The 18969-nt window shown below is 30.3% G+C and overlaps 1 protein-coding gene across 5 annotated transcripts in view; it reads left to right on the forward strand.

Annotated features, from left to right (window-relative positions):
- Window positions 1-18969, forward strand: part of promL (prominin-like) — a 112404-nt gene that overhangs the window by 75315 nt on the left and 18120 nt on the right. The window contains exons 7-16 of one of the 5 annotated variants that reach the window (XM_075307921.1): window positions 40-164; window positions 803-968; window positions 1036-1205; window positions 1696-1805; window positions 1899-2003; window positions 5528-6383; window positions 6459-6580; window positions 6925-6975; window positions 10665-10805; window positions 13950-14010. In XM_075307921.1, coding sequence (XP_075164036.1) covers window positions 40-164; window positions 803-968; window positions 1036-1205; window positions 1696-1805; window positions 1899-2003; window positions 5528-6383; window positions 6459-6580; window positions 6925-6975; window positions 10665-10805; window positions 13950-14010 — 1907 coding nt within the window. The remainder of the gene's footprint in view (window positions 1-39; window positions 165-802; window positions 969-1035; window positions 1206-1695; window positions 1806-1898; window positions 2004-5527; window positions 6384-6458; window positions 6581-6924; window positions 6976-10664; window positions 10806-13949; window positions 14011-18969) is intronic. The other 4 variants (XM_075307920.1, XM_075307922.1, XM_075307924.1 and 1 more) reach the window with 4 other exon arrangements.

Genomic DNA, 18969 nt, shown 5'->3' on the forward strand with positions numbered 1-18969 from the left:
ATGGTTAATATATGAGTGTGCTTACTTGTCTGTTTATAGGTTTACGTGGTGTTAAACGTGATTTGTTGGTTATGCTTAACAAATGTTCGGTGCAATCGTGTAAAGATGTATTGAATAGATATGAAATTGGTAAACTAGATGCAAATGGAATACACTATGATCAGGTATGATCATTTTTTTATTGATATTAGCAAGAAAGGGATGAATAAATTGGGAGGGTGGAAAGTAATTATTCATTATTGTTTGTAAATTAATGAAATGTTTCATGGTAGGTAGAAATATTTTTCGAAGAAGGTCTTTTAATATTCCTAATTGTTTAAGAATGTTAAGTGGCTTTTCCAATTCTGAAATTATTTACAAATTTCAAAAAAGAGGAAGTCGTGTTGTTTTATTTTGGGGCTATAGAGAAAATACACCGAATAGCCCATCCATTTAATTAGACGAAAAAGAAATCTGCGCCAAATTTCAGCACAATAGCTTTATTGTTGAAGGCAACAGTATGATTAAAACAGACGGACGGGCACCTAAGAATTTTACTCTACTTTATATGACGGAAAAACTTATGGGGAAATCGTAGTATATGATTTAAAAATTTTGGTAAAATTATTTTATTGTAAAATATATGAAAATATTTTATTATACCCCTTGCTGCTTTTTATGGAAAAATTAGATGGTGGATCGTTATTTCCCCAAGGTATGCGGAATAGTTTGATTTTGTTAAAATCGTATAAATAAACAATTATCAATTAATTTTCCAAAATTATTCATTCTCCATATTAATCTTTATTTCATTCCTAAACAGCTCCCTGATGTCACGATAATTATTGATAATTTGGATCAGCTGATTGGTGAAAACATTGCCTCTGCTGGTGAAAGAGGCAGTAATGCTTTGAAAGAAATGCGAACCCATTTAAATAATACAATAGCCAATTATACACCACAAATTATTGATGCCATTACTAAAGCCGGTAGATTTTGCTAGATTTTTGAGAAGTTCCATTGTACTAATATTTTTGCTTTTCTTTTTTTCTCCAGGAAATGGCTTGCAAAAGGTTTCGAATGATATTAAAGGTGAATTGGATAAGGTTTCAAGGACCATTGGATCAAATACTAAAAAATATACAAATATTGCCGATAACTATTTAGCTGAATATGGTCCATATCGATTTTATATGGGCATAGGAGTTTGTTCAATATTGTTATTGGTGAGTTTATTTTATGGGTAAAACTAAAAAAAAAAACTAAATATAAAACCGATTTGAGCGGGGAGCTTCATTTCAACTATTGTTCGGTATTCTGACATTTACATAAGAATTTGGTTTCAACAGGGAGTATGTATGACAGTGATAAATACTTAACCTACAACTACTTATCTAGACAGTTTTCAGTTATTTTAACATTTCTGAGTGTTTCGGAGCATTTCTAAGTGGCGATGAAATAAAACATTCATTTGTTGCCTTTGGTATAGCTATTTGCAAGATTCCCACAAATGTCGTTTTGTGGCCACAAAACTTGACATATTGAGTACCAAACAGGAACTGTGTTGTTAACATTCCGGGCAAATGATAAATACTCAAAAATGAAATGAGCCAATAATTTCTCAAATTATCTGGTTTTCGACAATTCGATGATGATTTCTATTGTCTTTTTGCAACAATATCGTATTAAAATATTTTCTTTGTTTTCTATTTTCAGATTCTAGTCTGCTTGGTAGCAGCTCTATTATGTGGCATTTGTGGCAAACGTCCCGATGGTTATGGCGATGATTGTTGCAATAAAGGATCTGGCTCTAGATTCCTTATGTTGTAAGTTATAAAAGTGTAAAAGTTAATATTGAGTACATATTAATATTGAGTACATATTAACTCTAATATGTCCCTCTCTCTCTCTCTTTCCAGTGCTGTTGCAATAATATTCTTGACCATATCTGGCATCACCATTATAGCTTTAGTACATTTCCTAATCGGTATTGTAGCATACAGAGGTGTTTGTGTACCTTTAAGGTAAGATTTCATATGGAAATATTGAATTTTTAATATGTTTGAGAAATCGTACTTTCGGGGCAGAATTTTCTAGTTATTAAGTTTTTTTCTGGAATGTTTTTGGAAAATTGTGAAAAATTTGACATTTGTGGCAATTGAAAAGATCATAGATGTTTTGATATTTCCATTATGTATTCATAGCCGATTAATCGATCAACGGCCACGGTTGCCACTCGCGCCAAAAATAACCTACCACAATTTGAAAAAAAATTGCAAATTTTAAAATAATCTTATTTTGAAGTTTTTGATTAAAATTAATATAAAAAAAATTTTTCTTCGAAATAAATATTTTTTTTTATTTTAGAAGTTTGTTTTTCAGTATTTGTAATATTATTTATTATGATTTCTCCTATTAGAAAGAAGTAGTAGAAAGTTACTACTTGTACAAAATTGACTTTGATATTATGACCTAATACGAAAATTAAAATTTTTAAAGATATTGACTTTATAGACCATTTTCTCAAAAATTTTATTTCTATAGAAAATTTTATTCAAATTTTAATTCTGAAATTTTGTCAAATTTTTATTTCTATAGAATTTGTCAAAATTTTATTACTATTGAAAATGTTGTCAAAATTTTATTTCTAAAGAAAATTTTGTCAGAAGTTTATTTCTATAGAAAATTTTAAATCTATCGAAAATTTTGTCAAAATTTTATTTCTATAGAAAATTTTGTCATAATTTTATTTCTATAGAAAATTTTGTCAACATTTTATTTCTATAGAAAATTTTGTCAAAATTTTATTTCTACAGAAAATTTTGTCAAAATTTTATTTCTATAGAAAATTTTGTCAACATTTTATTTCTATAGAAAATTTTGTCAAAATTTTATTTCTACAGAAAATTTTGTCCAAATTTTATTTCTATAGAAAATTTTGTCAACATTTTATTTCTATAGAAAATTTTGTCAAAATTTTATTTCTACAGAAAATGTTGTCAAAATTTTATTACTATAGAAAATTTTGTCAAAATTTTATTTCTATAGAAAATTTTGTCAAAAGTTTATTTCTATAGAAAATTTTGTCAAAATTTTATTTCTATAGAAAATTTTGTCAAAATTTTATTTCTATAGAATAGTTTGTAAAAATTTTATTCCTATAGAAAATTTTGTCAAAATTTTATTTCTATAGAAAATTTTGTCAAAATTTTATTTCTATAGAATATTTTGTCAAAATTTTATTCCTATAGAAAATTTTGTCAAAATTTTGTTTCTACAGAAAATTTTGTCAAAATTTTAGTTCTATAGAAAATTTTGTCAAAATTTTATTTCTATAGAAAATTTTGTCAAAATTATATTCCTATAGAAAATTTTGTCAAAATTTTATTTCTATAGAAAATTTTGTCAAAATTTTATTTCTATAGAAAATTTTGTCAAAATTTTATTTATATAGAAAATTTCGTCAAAATTTTATTTCTATAGAAAATTTTGTCAAAATTTTATTTCTATAGAAAATTTTGTCTAAATTTTATTTCTAAAGAAAATTTTGTCTAAATTTTATTTCTATAGAAAATTTTGTCAAAATTTTATTTCTATAGAAAATTTTGTCAAAATTTTATTTCTATAGAAAATTTTGTCAAAATTTTATTTCTATAGAAAATTTTGTCAAAATTTTATTTCTATGGAAAATTTTGTCAAAATTTCATTACTATACAAAAATTTTGTCAAAATTTTATTTCTATAAAAAATTTTGTCAAAATTTCAGAAAGCCAGTTTGCCTTGAACTGCTGCTCGTCCTTAGCAGTTTTTTTGGTCTTCTTTAGGTTCCGCTTGACAATAGCCCAGTATTTCTCAATTGGGCGGAGCTCTGGCGTGTTGGGAGGGTTCCTGACCTTGGGAATCACCTGCACGTTGTTGGCGGCGTACGACTCCATGGCCTTTTTACCGTAATGGCAAGATACCAAATCCGGCCAAAACAGTACGGAACAACCGTGTTTCTTCAGGAAAGGCAGCAGACGTTTATTCAAACACTCTTCCACGTAAATTTCTTGGCAGTCCCGGAAGCTATGAAAATGCTGCTTTTCAAGCCACAGGTACAGATGGCTTGCCAAACCAGATATTTCTTTGCGAACATTGACAGTTTTGTGTGCTTGAAAATATCTGCTACCTTTCCCCTTCCTTTTGCCGTATAAAACTCCTGTCCCGGAAGCTGCTTGTAGTCGGCTTTGACGTAGGTTTCGTCGTCCATTACCACGCAGTCAAACTTCGTCAGCATCGTCGTGTACATCCTCCGGGATCGCGCTTTGGCCGTCGTATTTGTTTATCATCGCGATTTGGAGCCACTACCTTCTTGTAAGTCGATAGTCCGGCTCGTTTTTTGGCTCGATGCACGCTTGTAGACGATACACCTTATTTGCGGCATCTCGGAGAGAGAGGTTTGGGTTTCGCTTGAAACTACCGGCAACTCTCTTTGTCGTCTCAGCGGCTTCCGGTTTTCGATTTCCCCCCGATCCAGACTTCCTGGCTGTCGAGAAACGTTCCCCAAACACTTTAATTACATTTGTAACGGTTGATTTGGCAACTTTTAGCGATTTTGCCAGCTTTGCGTGCGAGTAGCTCGGATTTTCGCGATGCGCGAGCAAAATTTGATTCGCTGCTCTTCTTGCTTGGACGGCATTTTGACAACTGAAGAGTGAATTCCAAAATCAAAATAGGAGCAACATTCTACATACACACACCTTCAAAATGAGGGGTGTTCAGGTTTTTTAAATGCAAAATTGAAAGAAATACGTCAAGTTTGTATTGACCAAATTTTGACCGGATCACCCTTTATTTCTATAGAAAAAACAATTTGTCACATTTTTATTTCTATAAAAAATGTTATCACAATTTTATTTCTATAGAAAATTTTGTCAAAATTTAATTTCTATAGAAAATTTTGTCAAAATTTCATTTCTATGGAAAATTTTTGTCAAAATTTTATTTCTATAAAAATTTTTTGCAAAACTTCATTTCTATAGAAAAATTTTGTCAAAATTTTTTTTCTATAGAAAATTTTGTCGAAACTTGATTGGTATTGAAATTTTAAAAAATTTTATATCTATAGAAAATTTTTCCAAAATTTTATTTGAATCGAAATTTTTTCCAAAATGTTATATCTATATAAAATTTTTTCAAAATTTCATTTCTGTAGAAAAATTTTTCAAAATTTTATTTCTATAGAAAAATTTTGCAAAATTTTATTTCTATAGAATATTTTGTCAAAATTTTATATCTATAGAATATTTTGTCAAAACTTTATTTCTAGAGGAAATTTTGTGAATATTTTAAAAAACCTACCAAAACATCAAGAGTTCTACCAAACAGTAAAAAATCTACCATTTTCGGTAGAATTCTACCAACTGTGGCAAATGTACCTTTTGGCTTTTTTATTCTTTCCAAACTAACACAAAACTATTATGGAATTCTGCCTATCTAATCCTATTTTGTACTATTTCCATGCTACTATTATAATTAATTTCTTCGTTTTTCCTTCCCCCTTTCGTAGAAATCCACAAAACGATGCCATATTTGCTGAATTTGATAATCTCTATGATTTGAATGAAGTCTTATATCCCTCGAAAATTAAGGGTCAAGCTGCTTCGGGTTCGTTGCCACCATTCCATATATCACATGTCATTGATTCTTGCCAGAAAAATCATACCATCTACGAAGTCTTACACATTAACAATATGGTCGATATTAATGCCATCAAAGACTATCCAGCTGAGTATAGGATCAATAAAACCCTAGAGGATCTAGTGAATGGCATTGATTTCAATGACAGCAATGTAGATATACTCTCACCCGCCGATAAACAACGCATTTTAGAATTGGGAAAATCTGCCCTTAAAGACTTTGATTCGGGACAATTTGTCGATAATCTTAATGATACCATAACGAAACATTCACTCAAAGAAATTGCCGATGAATTAAGTAAAACTGTCAATAAGATAACAAGTTCAGATATGAAAGATGTTCAAATATCGTTGCGTAATCAGGCCTTACACCTGGAGACATACGAGCAAAATCTTGTGATACCCATGAAAACACAATCGGCCGAACTAATAAGATTGGCCCAAGAACTGGATCGCACTTTAATCTATAAGGAACAAAAATTCCAACAATCCATACCATTATTGGTTAATGAAATCGAACAGGCTCAAACTTTTATACGCAAAGATGGTAGGAATTTCGTTAAGACTTCGGCTGAGGCATTCACAAATCATTTTGCTGCTGAAATCGATGGTTATTTGAATATGGTGGTGAATGCAGTGGAGACCAAAATAGGTATTTGCTATCCCATGGCAAATGTATATGAGGCAGGCATTGTGGCCTCCTGCAACAGTATCATAGATCCATTGGTATGTACGGTTAATGAAATCCCCTAAAAAAAAAAAAAACAAAATAACCATCCGTTTTTTCTTTCCTATTTACAGAATGGTTTCTGGGCTGGAGTCTTTTGGTGTGTCCTTCTCTTTTTGCCCACATTAATAGTGGCTGTAAAATTATCCAGTTTATATCAAAAATCCGATCCCTATCCTGGCCCCTTGGTCGAATCGTAAGTGTATTTTAATATTGGCATTCATCCCTATAGACAAAAACATTTTTCCATATCACAAAAACAATGAGAAGATTATTATGCGTTATGCTCCTTAGCTACGCTGGCCTTTGTGCATCAAAAATCAAAAAACCAAAAAAAGTTCTTAGTGAATGAATGCAGTTTTAGCTTGTTTTGTGTTTGGCATCATTCTTTGTTATTCCGTTTTAGTTTAGATTTGTTTTTTTTTTCTTGGTAGACTGTTTTTTCCTCTCCTTTATTTTTATTTCGTTTGTTTATCTACATTAACATTGTTCAAATATTGTTTTGTTTCTTGTGAAAATCAATAATGGACCACTTTTCAGGGAGTATTTGTATGATGCATACAGTGAACGTGATCACATTCCATTGTCAAAGTAAGTTACATTTGTTGTTGTTTGTTTTTAGATCATAGATCATATGCACATTTATTAGATTTTTGGTTTTTTTTGTTTTAAAGAGGAAGATATATGCTTTGGAGAATGTGTTTAAGGCAAGAAAAAAAATTGATGTACCAATGGAGGTAGTACACTTAGTCACTTTCTTCTTCTGAACGACGATTACAGTGAATCGTTATGTTCCACCAGCTGATGGAATAAATAAAAAATTGGCCTGAGACACCAGGTCTGCTTTACTAAGTCACTTTAATTTATAGAAATATTTTTTTCAAAATTTTATTTCTATAGAATTTTTTTTCAAAATTTTATTTCTATAGAAAATTTTTTCAAAATTTTATTTCTATAGAAAATTTTGTCTAAATTTTATTTCTATAGAAAATTTTTGCAAAATTTTATTCCTATAAAGAATTTTTGCAAAATTTTATTTCTATACAAAATTTTTGCAAAATTTTATTTCTATAGAAATTTTTTTCAAAATTTTATTTCTATAGAGAATATTTTAAAAATTTTGTTTCTGTAGAAAATTTTTGCCCGATTTTATTTCTATGGAAATTTTTGCAAAATGTCATTTCTTTAAAAAATTTTGTCAATTTTATTTCTATAGAAAATTTTTTCAAAACTTTATTTCTACAGAAAATTTTGTCAAAATTTTATTTCTATAGAGAATATTTTCAAAATTTTATTTCTATAGAACATTTTTGCCAAATTTTATTTCTATAGAAAATTTTGTCAAAATTTTATTTCTATAAAAAATTTTGTCAAAATTTTATTTCTATAAAAAATTTTGTCATAATTTTATTTTTATAGAAAATTTTTTCAAAATTTTATTTCTATAAAAAATTTTGTCACAATTTTATTTCTATAGAAAATTTTTTAAAATTTTATTTCTATAGAAAAATTTTTAAAAATTTTATTTCTATAGAAAATTTTGTCAAAATGTTATTTCTATAGAAAATTTTGTCAAATTTTTATTTCTATAGAAAATTTTGTCACAATTTTATTTCTATAGAAAATTTTGTCAAAATCTTATTTCTATAAAAAATTTTGTCAAAATTTTATTTCTATAGAAAATTTTGTCAAAATTGTATTTCTATAGAAAATTTTGTCAAAATTGTATTTCTATGGAATATTTTGTCAAAATTGTATTTCTATGGAGTATTTTGTCAAAATTTTATTTCTATAGAAAAAAAATTTTGTCACATTTTTATTTCTATAAAAAATTTTGTCACAATTTTATTTCTATAGAAAATTTTGTCACAATTTTAGTTATATAGAAAATTTGGTCAAAATTTTATTTCAATAGAAAATTTTAGCATAATTTTATTTCTATAAAAAATTTGGTCAAAATTTTATTTCTACAGAAAATTTTTTTAACTTTATAATTAAAAAACAAGTAAGGAAAGTCTAAAGTCGGGCGGGGCCGACTATATTATACCCACCACTTTGTAGATCTAAATTTTCGAAACCATATCACATCCGTCAAATGTGTTGGGGGCTATATATAAAAGTTTGTCCCAAATACATACATTTAAATATCACTCGATCTGGACAGACTTCTACAAATCTATAGACTCAAAATTTAAGTCGGCTAATGCACTAGAGTGGAACACAATATTAGTAAAAAAAATATGTGAAACATTTAAATCTGAAGCAATTTTAAGGAAACTTCGCAAAAGTTTATTTATGATTTATCGCTCGATATGTATGTATTAGAAGTTTAGGAAAATTAGAGTCAGTTTTACAACTTTTCGACTAAGCAGTGGCGATTTTACAAGGAAAATGTTGGTATTTTGACCATTTTTGTCGAAATCAGAAAAACATATATATGGGAGCTATATCGAAATCTGAACCGATTTCAACCAAATTTGGCACGCATAGCAACAATGCTAATTCTACTCCCTGTGCAAAATTTCAACTAAATCGGAGCAAAAAATTGGCCTCTGTGGTCATATGAGTGTAAATCGGGCGAAAGCTATATATGGGAGATATATCCAAATCTGGACCGATTTCACCCAAATTTGGCACGCATAGTTACAATGCTAATTCTACTCCCTGTGCAAAATTTCAACTAAATCGGAGTTAAAAATTGGCCTCTGTGGTCATATGAGTGTAAATCGGGCGAAAGCTATATATGGGATATATATCCAAATCTGAACCGATTTCAACCACATTTGGCACGCATAGTTACAATGCTAATTCTACTTCCTGTACAAAATTTCAACTAAATCGGAGTTAAAAATTGGCCTCTGTGGGCAAATGAGTGTAAATCGGACGAAAGCTATATATGGGAGCTATATCTAAATCTGAACCGATTTGGCTGATATTTTGCGTTTTTCGAGACCCATAAAATATTCGGATGTACGGAATTTGAGGAAGATTGGTTGATATACACGCCAATTATGACCAGATCGGTGAAAAATATATATGGCAGCTATATCTAAATCTGAACCGATTTTTTCCAAAATCAATAGGGATCGTCTTTGAGCCGAAACAGGACCCTATACCAAATTTTAGGACAATCGGACTAAAACTGCGAGCTGTACTTTGTACACAAAAATACATCAACAGACAGACAGACGGACAGACAGACAGACGGACATCGCTAAATCGACTCAGAATTTAATTCTAAGCCGATCCGTATACTAAAAAGTTGGTCTATGATTACTCCTTCTTGGCGTTACATACAAATGCACAAACTTATTATACCCTGTACCACAGTAGTGGTGAAGGGTATAATTAAGTGATAAAATTAACTTTTTAATCAAACTCGGAAGACTAAGTCAGTTAACTATAGTTATGGAAAATTTTTCAATATTTAATTAATTTTTTTTCAAACAATAAATTTTTTAGTTTAAGTCTGCTAGTCATTAAGTCAGCTACGAAAGTAATTGAAAATACGTTTTTAATTAACACATTAATTGAATTTTGCAATCCGCATCAATTAATTTTTTAATTGAATCAATGAAAAAAATTAATTTAATTTTGATAATGAAATCAATTAAATTTTTAATCAAGTGTTTTATGCCCAATTACTGATATTATCATATTCGTGATTGAAGACATTTCAATTAAAATATTGATTGGACCAATTAATTTCGTGATTGGGCTTATCAAAATAATGGAATTCAACTCTAGCTAGGATTTTTTGAGTACGAAAATCAATCATACTCTAGATATCGCTTATGTATGATAATATATTTAAAAATTATAAGCGTAGTTTTTTCTTGCCTTTAACCTTAAACACAAAGCACATCTACCTTTGAAGCAAAAGAAAAAACACGATTTTTCAAAATTTTTAAATTGGCACTAATTTTTATTGGAAATGGTTCTTTATTTAAAATTTTCTTTTATTATATTTTTGTTTGCATAGATTTTGGCCTAAATTGCCTTACAAAATTATTCACGTTCTTGTTAATTTTTTACATGCTGTTAAGTTCTACATTCACTCAATACTCATCATCATAATTTTGTATTATATCTACCATTAATCTTCCTTTTAATCATCTTGAATATTTATTTATTTATATTTCATTGCATATATTTTTTTCTGTGTTGTGTTTTTATGTCCTTCTTCTACTTCTACTACTACTACTATATACATATGTATGGTATTTGTGGGATGTGTCGTGTATCCATGTGTGATATTCATTCGTTTTGATCGTACGTAGTGGTCCTAAGAATAAACGACGCAAAAATAAAGATCGCCGACGTCGCGATTATTATGAAGATCCTGTAGTTTCAACATCGCATGGAATCTCACCGGCAGCAGCTGGTGTACGGGATACACGTTACAGTGATATGGCTCCCAAGTAAGTAGTGTATTATATAGTAATCCCCTCCATTCATGCCCACCAACCCCTTCGCCATTAAAAAATGCATTTTATTGAAACGATTCATAAAAATGCGACATCTCAACGAAAAAAAAAACGCATTGGCGTCATATAATTTATTTTTTAACTATATTTAATAGAATTTGTATTTTAATATTTAATAGCTATTGGTTTTTTGTTTAACTTTTAAATAAATTTGGAATGTTTTTATTGATTGGTTTATATGTTGATATTAACAAGCTTGATGCCATGGCTTTTAATCTCTGTTGTTTGTTTTATCCCATTGAGTTAAATGTATTTTTTTTAATGTTTTAATATTCTCCACCATACGAAGAATGGGATACTAACTTTTTCATTGTTTATTTGTAACGTATCAAAATATTGATCAGAGACCTTATTAGGTATAGATATCATTGTTTAGAGATTGAAAAATTGACCACCACCAAGACGTTTGGCATAGCTCCCAGCATCATTAAAACGATTTATGCACACGGTTGCCACTCGAGCCAAAAATAATCTACCAACATTTGGAGCAAATTTTACAAAAAAACTACCAAATAAAAATATTTTATTTCGTCAAAATTTTTTTTCTATAAAAAAAAATTGTCATTATTTTATTTCTATAGCAAATTTGGAAAACTGCTATTTCTATGGCAAATTTTATTTTTATAAAAATTATATTTTTATAGAAAAATGTATCAACATTTTTGTCTATAGAAAATTTTATTTCTATAGAAAATTTTGTAAAAATTTTTTTCCTATAGAAAATTATGTCAAAATTTTATTTCTATAGAAAATATTGTCAAAATGTTATTTCTATAGAATAATTTGTCAAAACTTTATTTCTAAAGAAAATTTTGTCTAAATTTTATTTCTAAAGAAAATTTTGTCTAAATTTTATTTCTATAGAAAATTTTGTAAAAATTTTATTTCTATTTGAAAATTTTGACAAAATTTTATTTCTATAGAAAATTTTGTCAAAAATTTTATTTCTATAGAAAATTTTGTCAAAATTTTATTTCTATAGAAAATTTTGTCAAAATTTTATTTCTATAGAAAATGTTGTCTAAATTTTATTTCTATAGAAAATTTTGTCAAAATTTTATATCTAAAATTTTGTCAAAATTTTATATCTAAAATTTTGTCAAAATTTTATTTCTATAGAAAATTTTGTCAAAATTTTATTTCTATAGAAAATTTTGTCAAAATTTTATTTCTATGGAAAATTTTGTCAAAATTTTATTTCTATAGAAAATTTTGTAAAAATTTTATTTCTATAGAAAATTTTGTAAAAATTTTATTTCTATAGAAAATTTTGTCAAAATAGAAAATTTTGTCAAAATTTTATTTCTATAGAAAATTTTGTCAAAATTTTATTTCTATAGAAAATTTTTTAAAAAATTTATTTCTATAGAAAATTTTGTAAAAATTTTATTTCTATAGAAAATTTTGTCTAAATTTTATTTCTATAGAAAATTTTGTCAAAATTTTATTTCTATAGAAAAGTTTGTCAAAATTTTATTTCTATAGAAAATTTTGTCAAAATTTTATTTCTATAGAAAATTTTGTCAAAATTTTTCTTCTAAAGAAAATTTTGTCAAAATTTTATTTCTATAGAAAATTTTGTCAAAATTTTATTTCTATAGAATAATTTGTCAAAACTTTATTTCTAAAGAAAATTTTGTCTAAATTTTATTTCTATAGAAAATTTTGTAAAAATTTTATTTCTATTTGAAAATTTTGACAAAATTTTATTTCTATAGAAAATTTTGTAAAAAATTTTATTTCTATAGAAAATTTTGTCAAAATTTTATTTCTATAGAAAATTTTATTTCTATAGAAAATTTTGTCTAAATTTTATTTCTATAGAAAATTTTGTCAGAATTTTATTTCTATAGAAAATTTTGTCTAAATTTTATTTCTATAGAAAATTTTGTCAGAATTTTATTTCTATAGAAAATTTTGTCATAATTTTATTTCTATAGAAAATGTTGTCTAAATTTTATTTCTATAGAAAATTTTGTCAAAATTTTATTTCTATAGAAAATTTTGTCTAAATTTTATTTCTATGGAAAATTTTGTCAAAATTTTATTTCTATAGAAAATTTTGTCAAAATTTTATTTCTATAGAAAATTTTGTCAAAATTTTATTTCTATAGAAAATTTTGTCTAAATTTTATTCCTATAGAAAATTTTGTCAAAATTTTATTTCTATAGAATATATTGTCAAAATATTATTTCTATAGAAAATATTGTCAAAATATTATTTCTATAGAAAATTTTCTCAAAATTGTATTTCTATAGAAAAAAATTTTGTCAATTTTCTTTCTTAAGAAAATTTTGTCAAAATTTTATTTCTATAGAAAATTTTGTGTAAATTTTATTTCTATATAAAATTTTGTCAAAATTTTATTTCTATAGAAAATTTTGTCAAACTTTTATTTATATAGAAAAAAATTTTGTCAATTTTCTTTCGAAAGAAAATTTTGTAAATATTTTATTTCTATAGAAAATATTGTAAAAATTTTATTTCTATAGAAAATTTTGTCTAAATTTTATTTCTATAGAAAATTGTATAAAAATTTTATTTCTATAGAAAATTTGGCCAAAGTCTTATTTCTACAGAAAATTTTGTGAAAATTTTTTTTCTAAAGAAAATATTGTTAAAATTTTATTTCTAAAGAAAATTTTGTTGTAAACAATAAAATGAACTGTCGCTGATTTTGCTCTGGTGATCATATTTCTTCAATGCCTGTGTCGGAAGAGTGGTTTAGAAATGATAACAACCTGAAATTGGTTGCAATAGATGTCAGTCAACCTCTATACAGTCTAGTCTAGGAAAATCGCAAGTATTCGATGTATGGTGGAGGGTATATCGTAAATCTTACTTCGATCGATCTATGGCTTATAGATGGTTTTGATATATGTATATGGATTTAAAAAAAAAAACAAAGCCATTTTTCTATAAAAGCTTTTCCATATTTAGAAATTTCGAATATTTATTACCCATGTTTTAATTCTCGATAAATTGATCTAATTAGCTGTTTTTCATTAAAAACTAAATATACTGTATTTTGTTTTATTATTTTAACTAACTTGTTTTTTGATTTTTCTAAAATATAGAAGTATGATTGGGGCTATTGACACAAGGCCAAAAGCATTGACGGCGGATGGTTTCTTTTAGGTATTAATTGAATCACTAAAATCCTTCGTGGCCCAAGCACATCATCTAATGTTGTGGTGTATGTGTGTCTTATTCGTCCATTTTTCTCTATGCAATATGTTTTGTGATGTGTGTGTGACACTAACACTAATAAAATGTGTGATTTATAGCATTTTCGTTTGAAACCTTTTTTCAATTGAAATGTAAAATCTAAAAAAGTTTCATTTGATGTGAAAATGCTATAAATTAATTATCAATCAACCATTAACATTTTGTTATAACATATCATTCATGCCGTTGAGCTTTTCATTTTTTTTTTTGCTGTGATAATATTGCGTTTATGACTCATATAATATCGCATACAGTAATGTTTTCGTAAATATCACAATGGACTGAATAGTCTGTCTATAAATCGGACTACCACTTTAATCTTTTAACCTAATATTTTTTGTAATAATCATGTAACACGATGAGCATATATTTAGTCCCTCCCAAAACATACTTTTAGAGAGACAATTTCTATAGTATCATATTGTTGTGATAAATAAGTAGTTTATTTGTGCTTTGTTGTTTGGTTCATCAAAAATTGTTAAACATACAAATACTTATAAACTCTCATCGGTCGAATTACTTACACCGTTTTATTTTAAGGCAACTAACTTTATGGTGTCCATTATTTGTATTTTCATAATTCATTTATTTTTTTTATTTGGTTAATAAAATTTATTTTGATTCAATCAATTCGGCTTATTTTCATTTAGTTGCTATCTTGTGTTTAGAAAAAAAAAAATAAATAAATATCTAATTCAATAAAATCAAATATTGGATGTAGTAAAAATAAATTTATTATTTAAGCAATATATGTCTTATTTATATGTATCTCGCGTTGTATAAGCAGCTTGGTTAAAAAAAAAAAAAACTATGAAATTTAATTTCTCTTCGATTATTAACGGCCAATTAAAGTCTTAATTGAGTTTTAAACAAGTATATACATCACTAAGTTCGGCCGGGCCGAATCTTAAATACCCACCACCATGAACCCAATATTAGGGTTTCCTTTGAAATTTCAGGAGGGCTTGAGGTCTGGAGGACACTTCCCGAAGAAAAATTTAAAGATTTCACCTATGAGGACTATATCAGATTCTGGATTTATAAGAACCATGCTTTTAAAGTTGTGCCTTTAGAAGTACTTCCAAATTTTTTTGCTGGGATGTGTACCGAATCACATCATATTCGGCACACTTATTTATCGTCTTAGAATTTCTCCCTGATCAAGAATATATATACTTTATATAGTCGGAAATCGATATTTCGATGTGTTACAAACGGAATGACAAACTTATTATACCCCCGTCACCATTCTATGGTGGTATAAAAATATTAAAAATTTAATTGATTCAACAATAAATTTTTTTAATTGAAACAAAAATCAATCACAAATATTAATTTTTTTTTAATTTTTAATTTTTTTTTTTTAGTTTTTATTTTTTTTTTTTAATTTTTATTTTTTTTTTATTGTATTTCAATTAATTTTTTAATTGATACTACCATTTCTTCGATTGAAGACATTTCAATTAAAAATTAATTAGATCAATTAATTTCGTGATTGAAGACAACAAATATTTTTTTCTGTGATATTGTCATATTTGATGGTATTTTTTTATACCCACCACCATAGATGGGTGATGGGGATATAATAAGTTTGTCATTCCGTTTGTAACACATCGAAATATCGATTTCCGACTATATAAAGTATATATATTCTTGATCAGGGAGAAATTCCAAGAGAATATAACCATGTTCGTCTCTCGATCTGTCTGTCTGTCTGTTGTAATCACGTTGCAGTCTTCAATAATGAAGTTATCGTGCTGAAATTTTGCATAAACTTTTATCGTTTGTCTGCAAACAGGTCAAGTTACAAAATGGGCTATATCGGTCTAAATGATCTAGAGATATTTTGGGTGCATAAATAAGTGTGTCGAATATGGTGTGATTCAGTACACATCCCAGCAAAAAAAAATTTGGAAGTACTTCTAAAGGCACAACTTTAAAAGCACTTCCAAAAATGACCTTCCAGAGATGTTCTTTATTTTAACTATTCAGGAAGTACTTTTAATTCAATTTTTTCTTACTCGGTTTTTTTTCATACTTGTAAAGGGAAATTTTAACATTTTTTGTTTCAAATATGTTAAAACAGGGTAAGGATTAATAAAATGGTTGTTGTTGTTGTTGTTGTTGTAACAGTTTATTGTGATCTCATCCATTTCATGTTATACGCTTGGTACATCAGCTTGTTGGCAGATCAAGGAACTCTGCGACTAAGATGGGGTGTGTCCAGAGTGATCTGGTGGTAAGTCGGGTTGGTTTGGCTGGGCAAGAGAAAAGATGACGCGTGTCGTGTGGCCCTTGGTTGCAAATTGGACAAACGTCAGCTACGCTGCTACCAATCACCGATAAGTAGGAATTGAGGCGGCTGCACTTGCCTGATCTTAATTGGGCCAAAACTACCCTAGTCTGCCGTGGGAGGTCTCTTTCCTCCGGTGCTATGGGCGGTGGTCGGACTCCAAGAACAGGATTAACCTTGTAGCTTCTCACCGCTTCAGCTACAGTATCCTCATGAATCCTGTTCAAACCTGCCTGGTACGCTGCTTGATCTAGAGGCTCTCTTTTATAGCGCTGGATCTCGCGCTCTAGATTATGTATATCAACCCTTACGTTCCTGGGTGGTGGTTGTGTATCCATAAGATGGTGGTTTGGATGATTACTACGATAACAACCCAGGAGATACTGCTTTGACAACATGTAGTTGTGTCTTCGCACAGGGATGATCTTTGTCTCCACATAAAGGTGATCCAGGGGTGTGCTGCGGAGACACCCAGTCGCAGTTCTAAGAGCAGCGTTCTGGCAGGTTTGTATGTTATTCCACTGCGTATCACTGGTCTGCGGTGTCCACACTGGCGCTGCATAGTTTACCACTGACCGGCCAATTGCCTTATAAGTAGTTAGCAAGGTTTCTTTGTCCGCACCCCAAGTACTGCCGGCTAGTGACTTGAGGACCTTGTTTCTACCACGGAGCTTATTACAAATTGCAGTGGCATGGGCAGATGACCTAAAAAGGCTGTCGAATGTGACCCCAAGAATCTTGGGGTAATTTGTGGTCGGAATTATTACTCCATCGACTCTGATATTCAACTGCCTGCGCACTTCTGCCGTCCATGTAGTAAATAGTGTGGCTGAGGATTTGGTGGGGGATATCCTCAAGTTTCTCGCAATGAAACAACTGGTAAGATTAGCTATGTAGACGTTCAACCGATCGCAAATGTCATCAACATTGGGCCCAGATGCCAAGATTGTACAGTCATCCGCATATGATACAATCTCGACGCCGTCAGGAGGGGGTGGAATCGAGGACATGTAGAGGTTAAACAGTGCCGGAGATATCACCCCACCTTGGGGAACTCCCTGTTTAACTCTACGCGGTCTTGACTTTCTGTCCCTGAATTCCACGTACGACTGGCGTCCACACATATAATTCAGCACCCAACGCTTCGCTCCTGCCGGTAGGGACGTATTCTCGATGTCCTCAAATAATGTGGCATGGTTGACCGTATCGAATGCTTTCGATAGGTCAAGCGCCACGAGGACCGTCCTGTGACACGGCCTGGGCTGGTTAAGTCCCTTATTAATATGTGTCGAAATGGCATGTAAGGCTGTTGTCGTACTATGTACCTTACGGAATCCATGTTGATGGTGGGCAGCTGGAAAATTCTCCACAAGGCTGGGGAGGAGTAATGCCTCAAGTGTCTTGGCTACTGGCGAAAGAAGGGATATCGGTCTGTACGATTCACCTTTACTCGAATCTTTGCCCGGTTTCAGTAGTGGAATCACCCTTCCCATTTTCCAGACATCGGGTATAATGTGTGATACCAAAGACAAATTGAGGAGTCTGGTCAGGTACTCAACTCCCAGTATTCCCAGATGCTTCAGCATTAGCATTGAAATTCCGTCAGGGCCCAGCGCCTTAGATGGTTTCGCGCTGTTGATGACATTGGTAACTTCGGCTGCAGTAAATTGTGGTGTGTCATCGGCTCGGAGACCACGTACACGACGGGTGGCTCTCCTTTTCGCTCTATCACTCTCGGGATGCTCGACAAACTGTCGGTTGAAGTATTTGGCGCACCTCTTCGGATCAGTCACAGTCACGTCGCCAAATGTGACTGAAATCCCATCATCCCTTGTGGAGGGGTTCGAGAGGGCTCTAACTGTTGACCACAATTTACCAGTTCCTGTTCCTAAGTTACATTGCTTCAGGTGCTCTAACCAAGTGTTCCGCTTGTGCTCGTCGACTATCTTACTAATCTCTAGATTTAGTTCTCTGACTCTAGGATCAGCAGGGTTAGCACGACGGCGTTCATCACGCTCGTCTGCGAGTCCCGCCGCTTCGGCTGGGAAGTTGGGCCTCACCTGGGCAATTCGACCAGCGGGTATGAAGCGAGCGGCTGCTGCGTTGATGATGTCCCGGAACTCCCTCTGGGCAACATGAACATGTGAGGGGGACGGGAGCTCACTGAAGCGGCGATCGGTGTATTCTCTGAAGCCTTCCCAGTTGGCTTTCTTTTGATTAATAAACGTCCGGCGTTCAGAGGTTATGAAATCGGAGGGTCGGTTGATGGTGAGAATTATGGGGAGGTGGTCCGAACCCAATGAAATGACGGGTTGCCAGGAGACGTCATTTATCAGACCAGGCGATGCTAACGATAAATCTGGCGAACTGCTGCAGTCACCCATAATTCTCGTGGGGGCCTCTTCGTTCACCGTGCAAAATGTGGAGTCGTCTATCTGCTCTGCCAAAGCTATGCCCCTCTGGTCATTACCCAGGAGAGAATGCCAAAGTTCATGGTGGGCATTAAAATCTCCTAGAACCAATCGGTTATGCCCGCTCAACAACCACTCAATGTTTGGGCTATAACCAGGAGCACA

Source organism: Haematobia irritans, chromosome 4 (assembly GCF_050003625.1).
Source record: "Haematobia irritans isolate KBUSLIRL chromosome 4, ASM5000362v1, whole genome shotgun sequence".
Classification (NCBI taxonomy): domain Eukaryota; kingdom Metazoa; phylum Arthropoda; class Insecta; order Diptera; family Muscidae; genus Haematobia; species Haematobia irritans.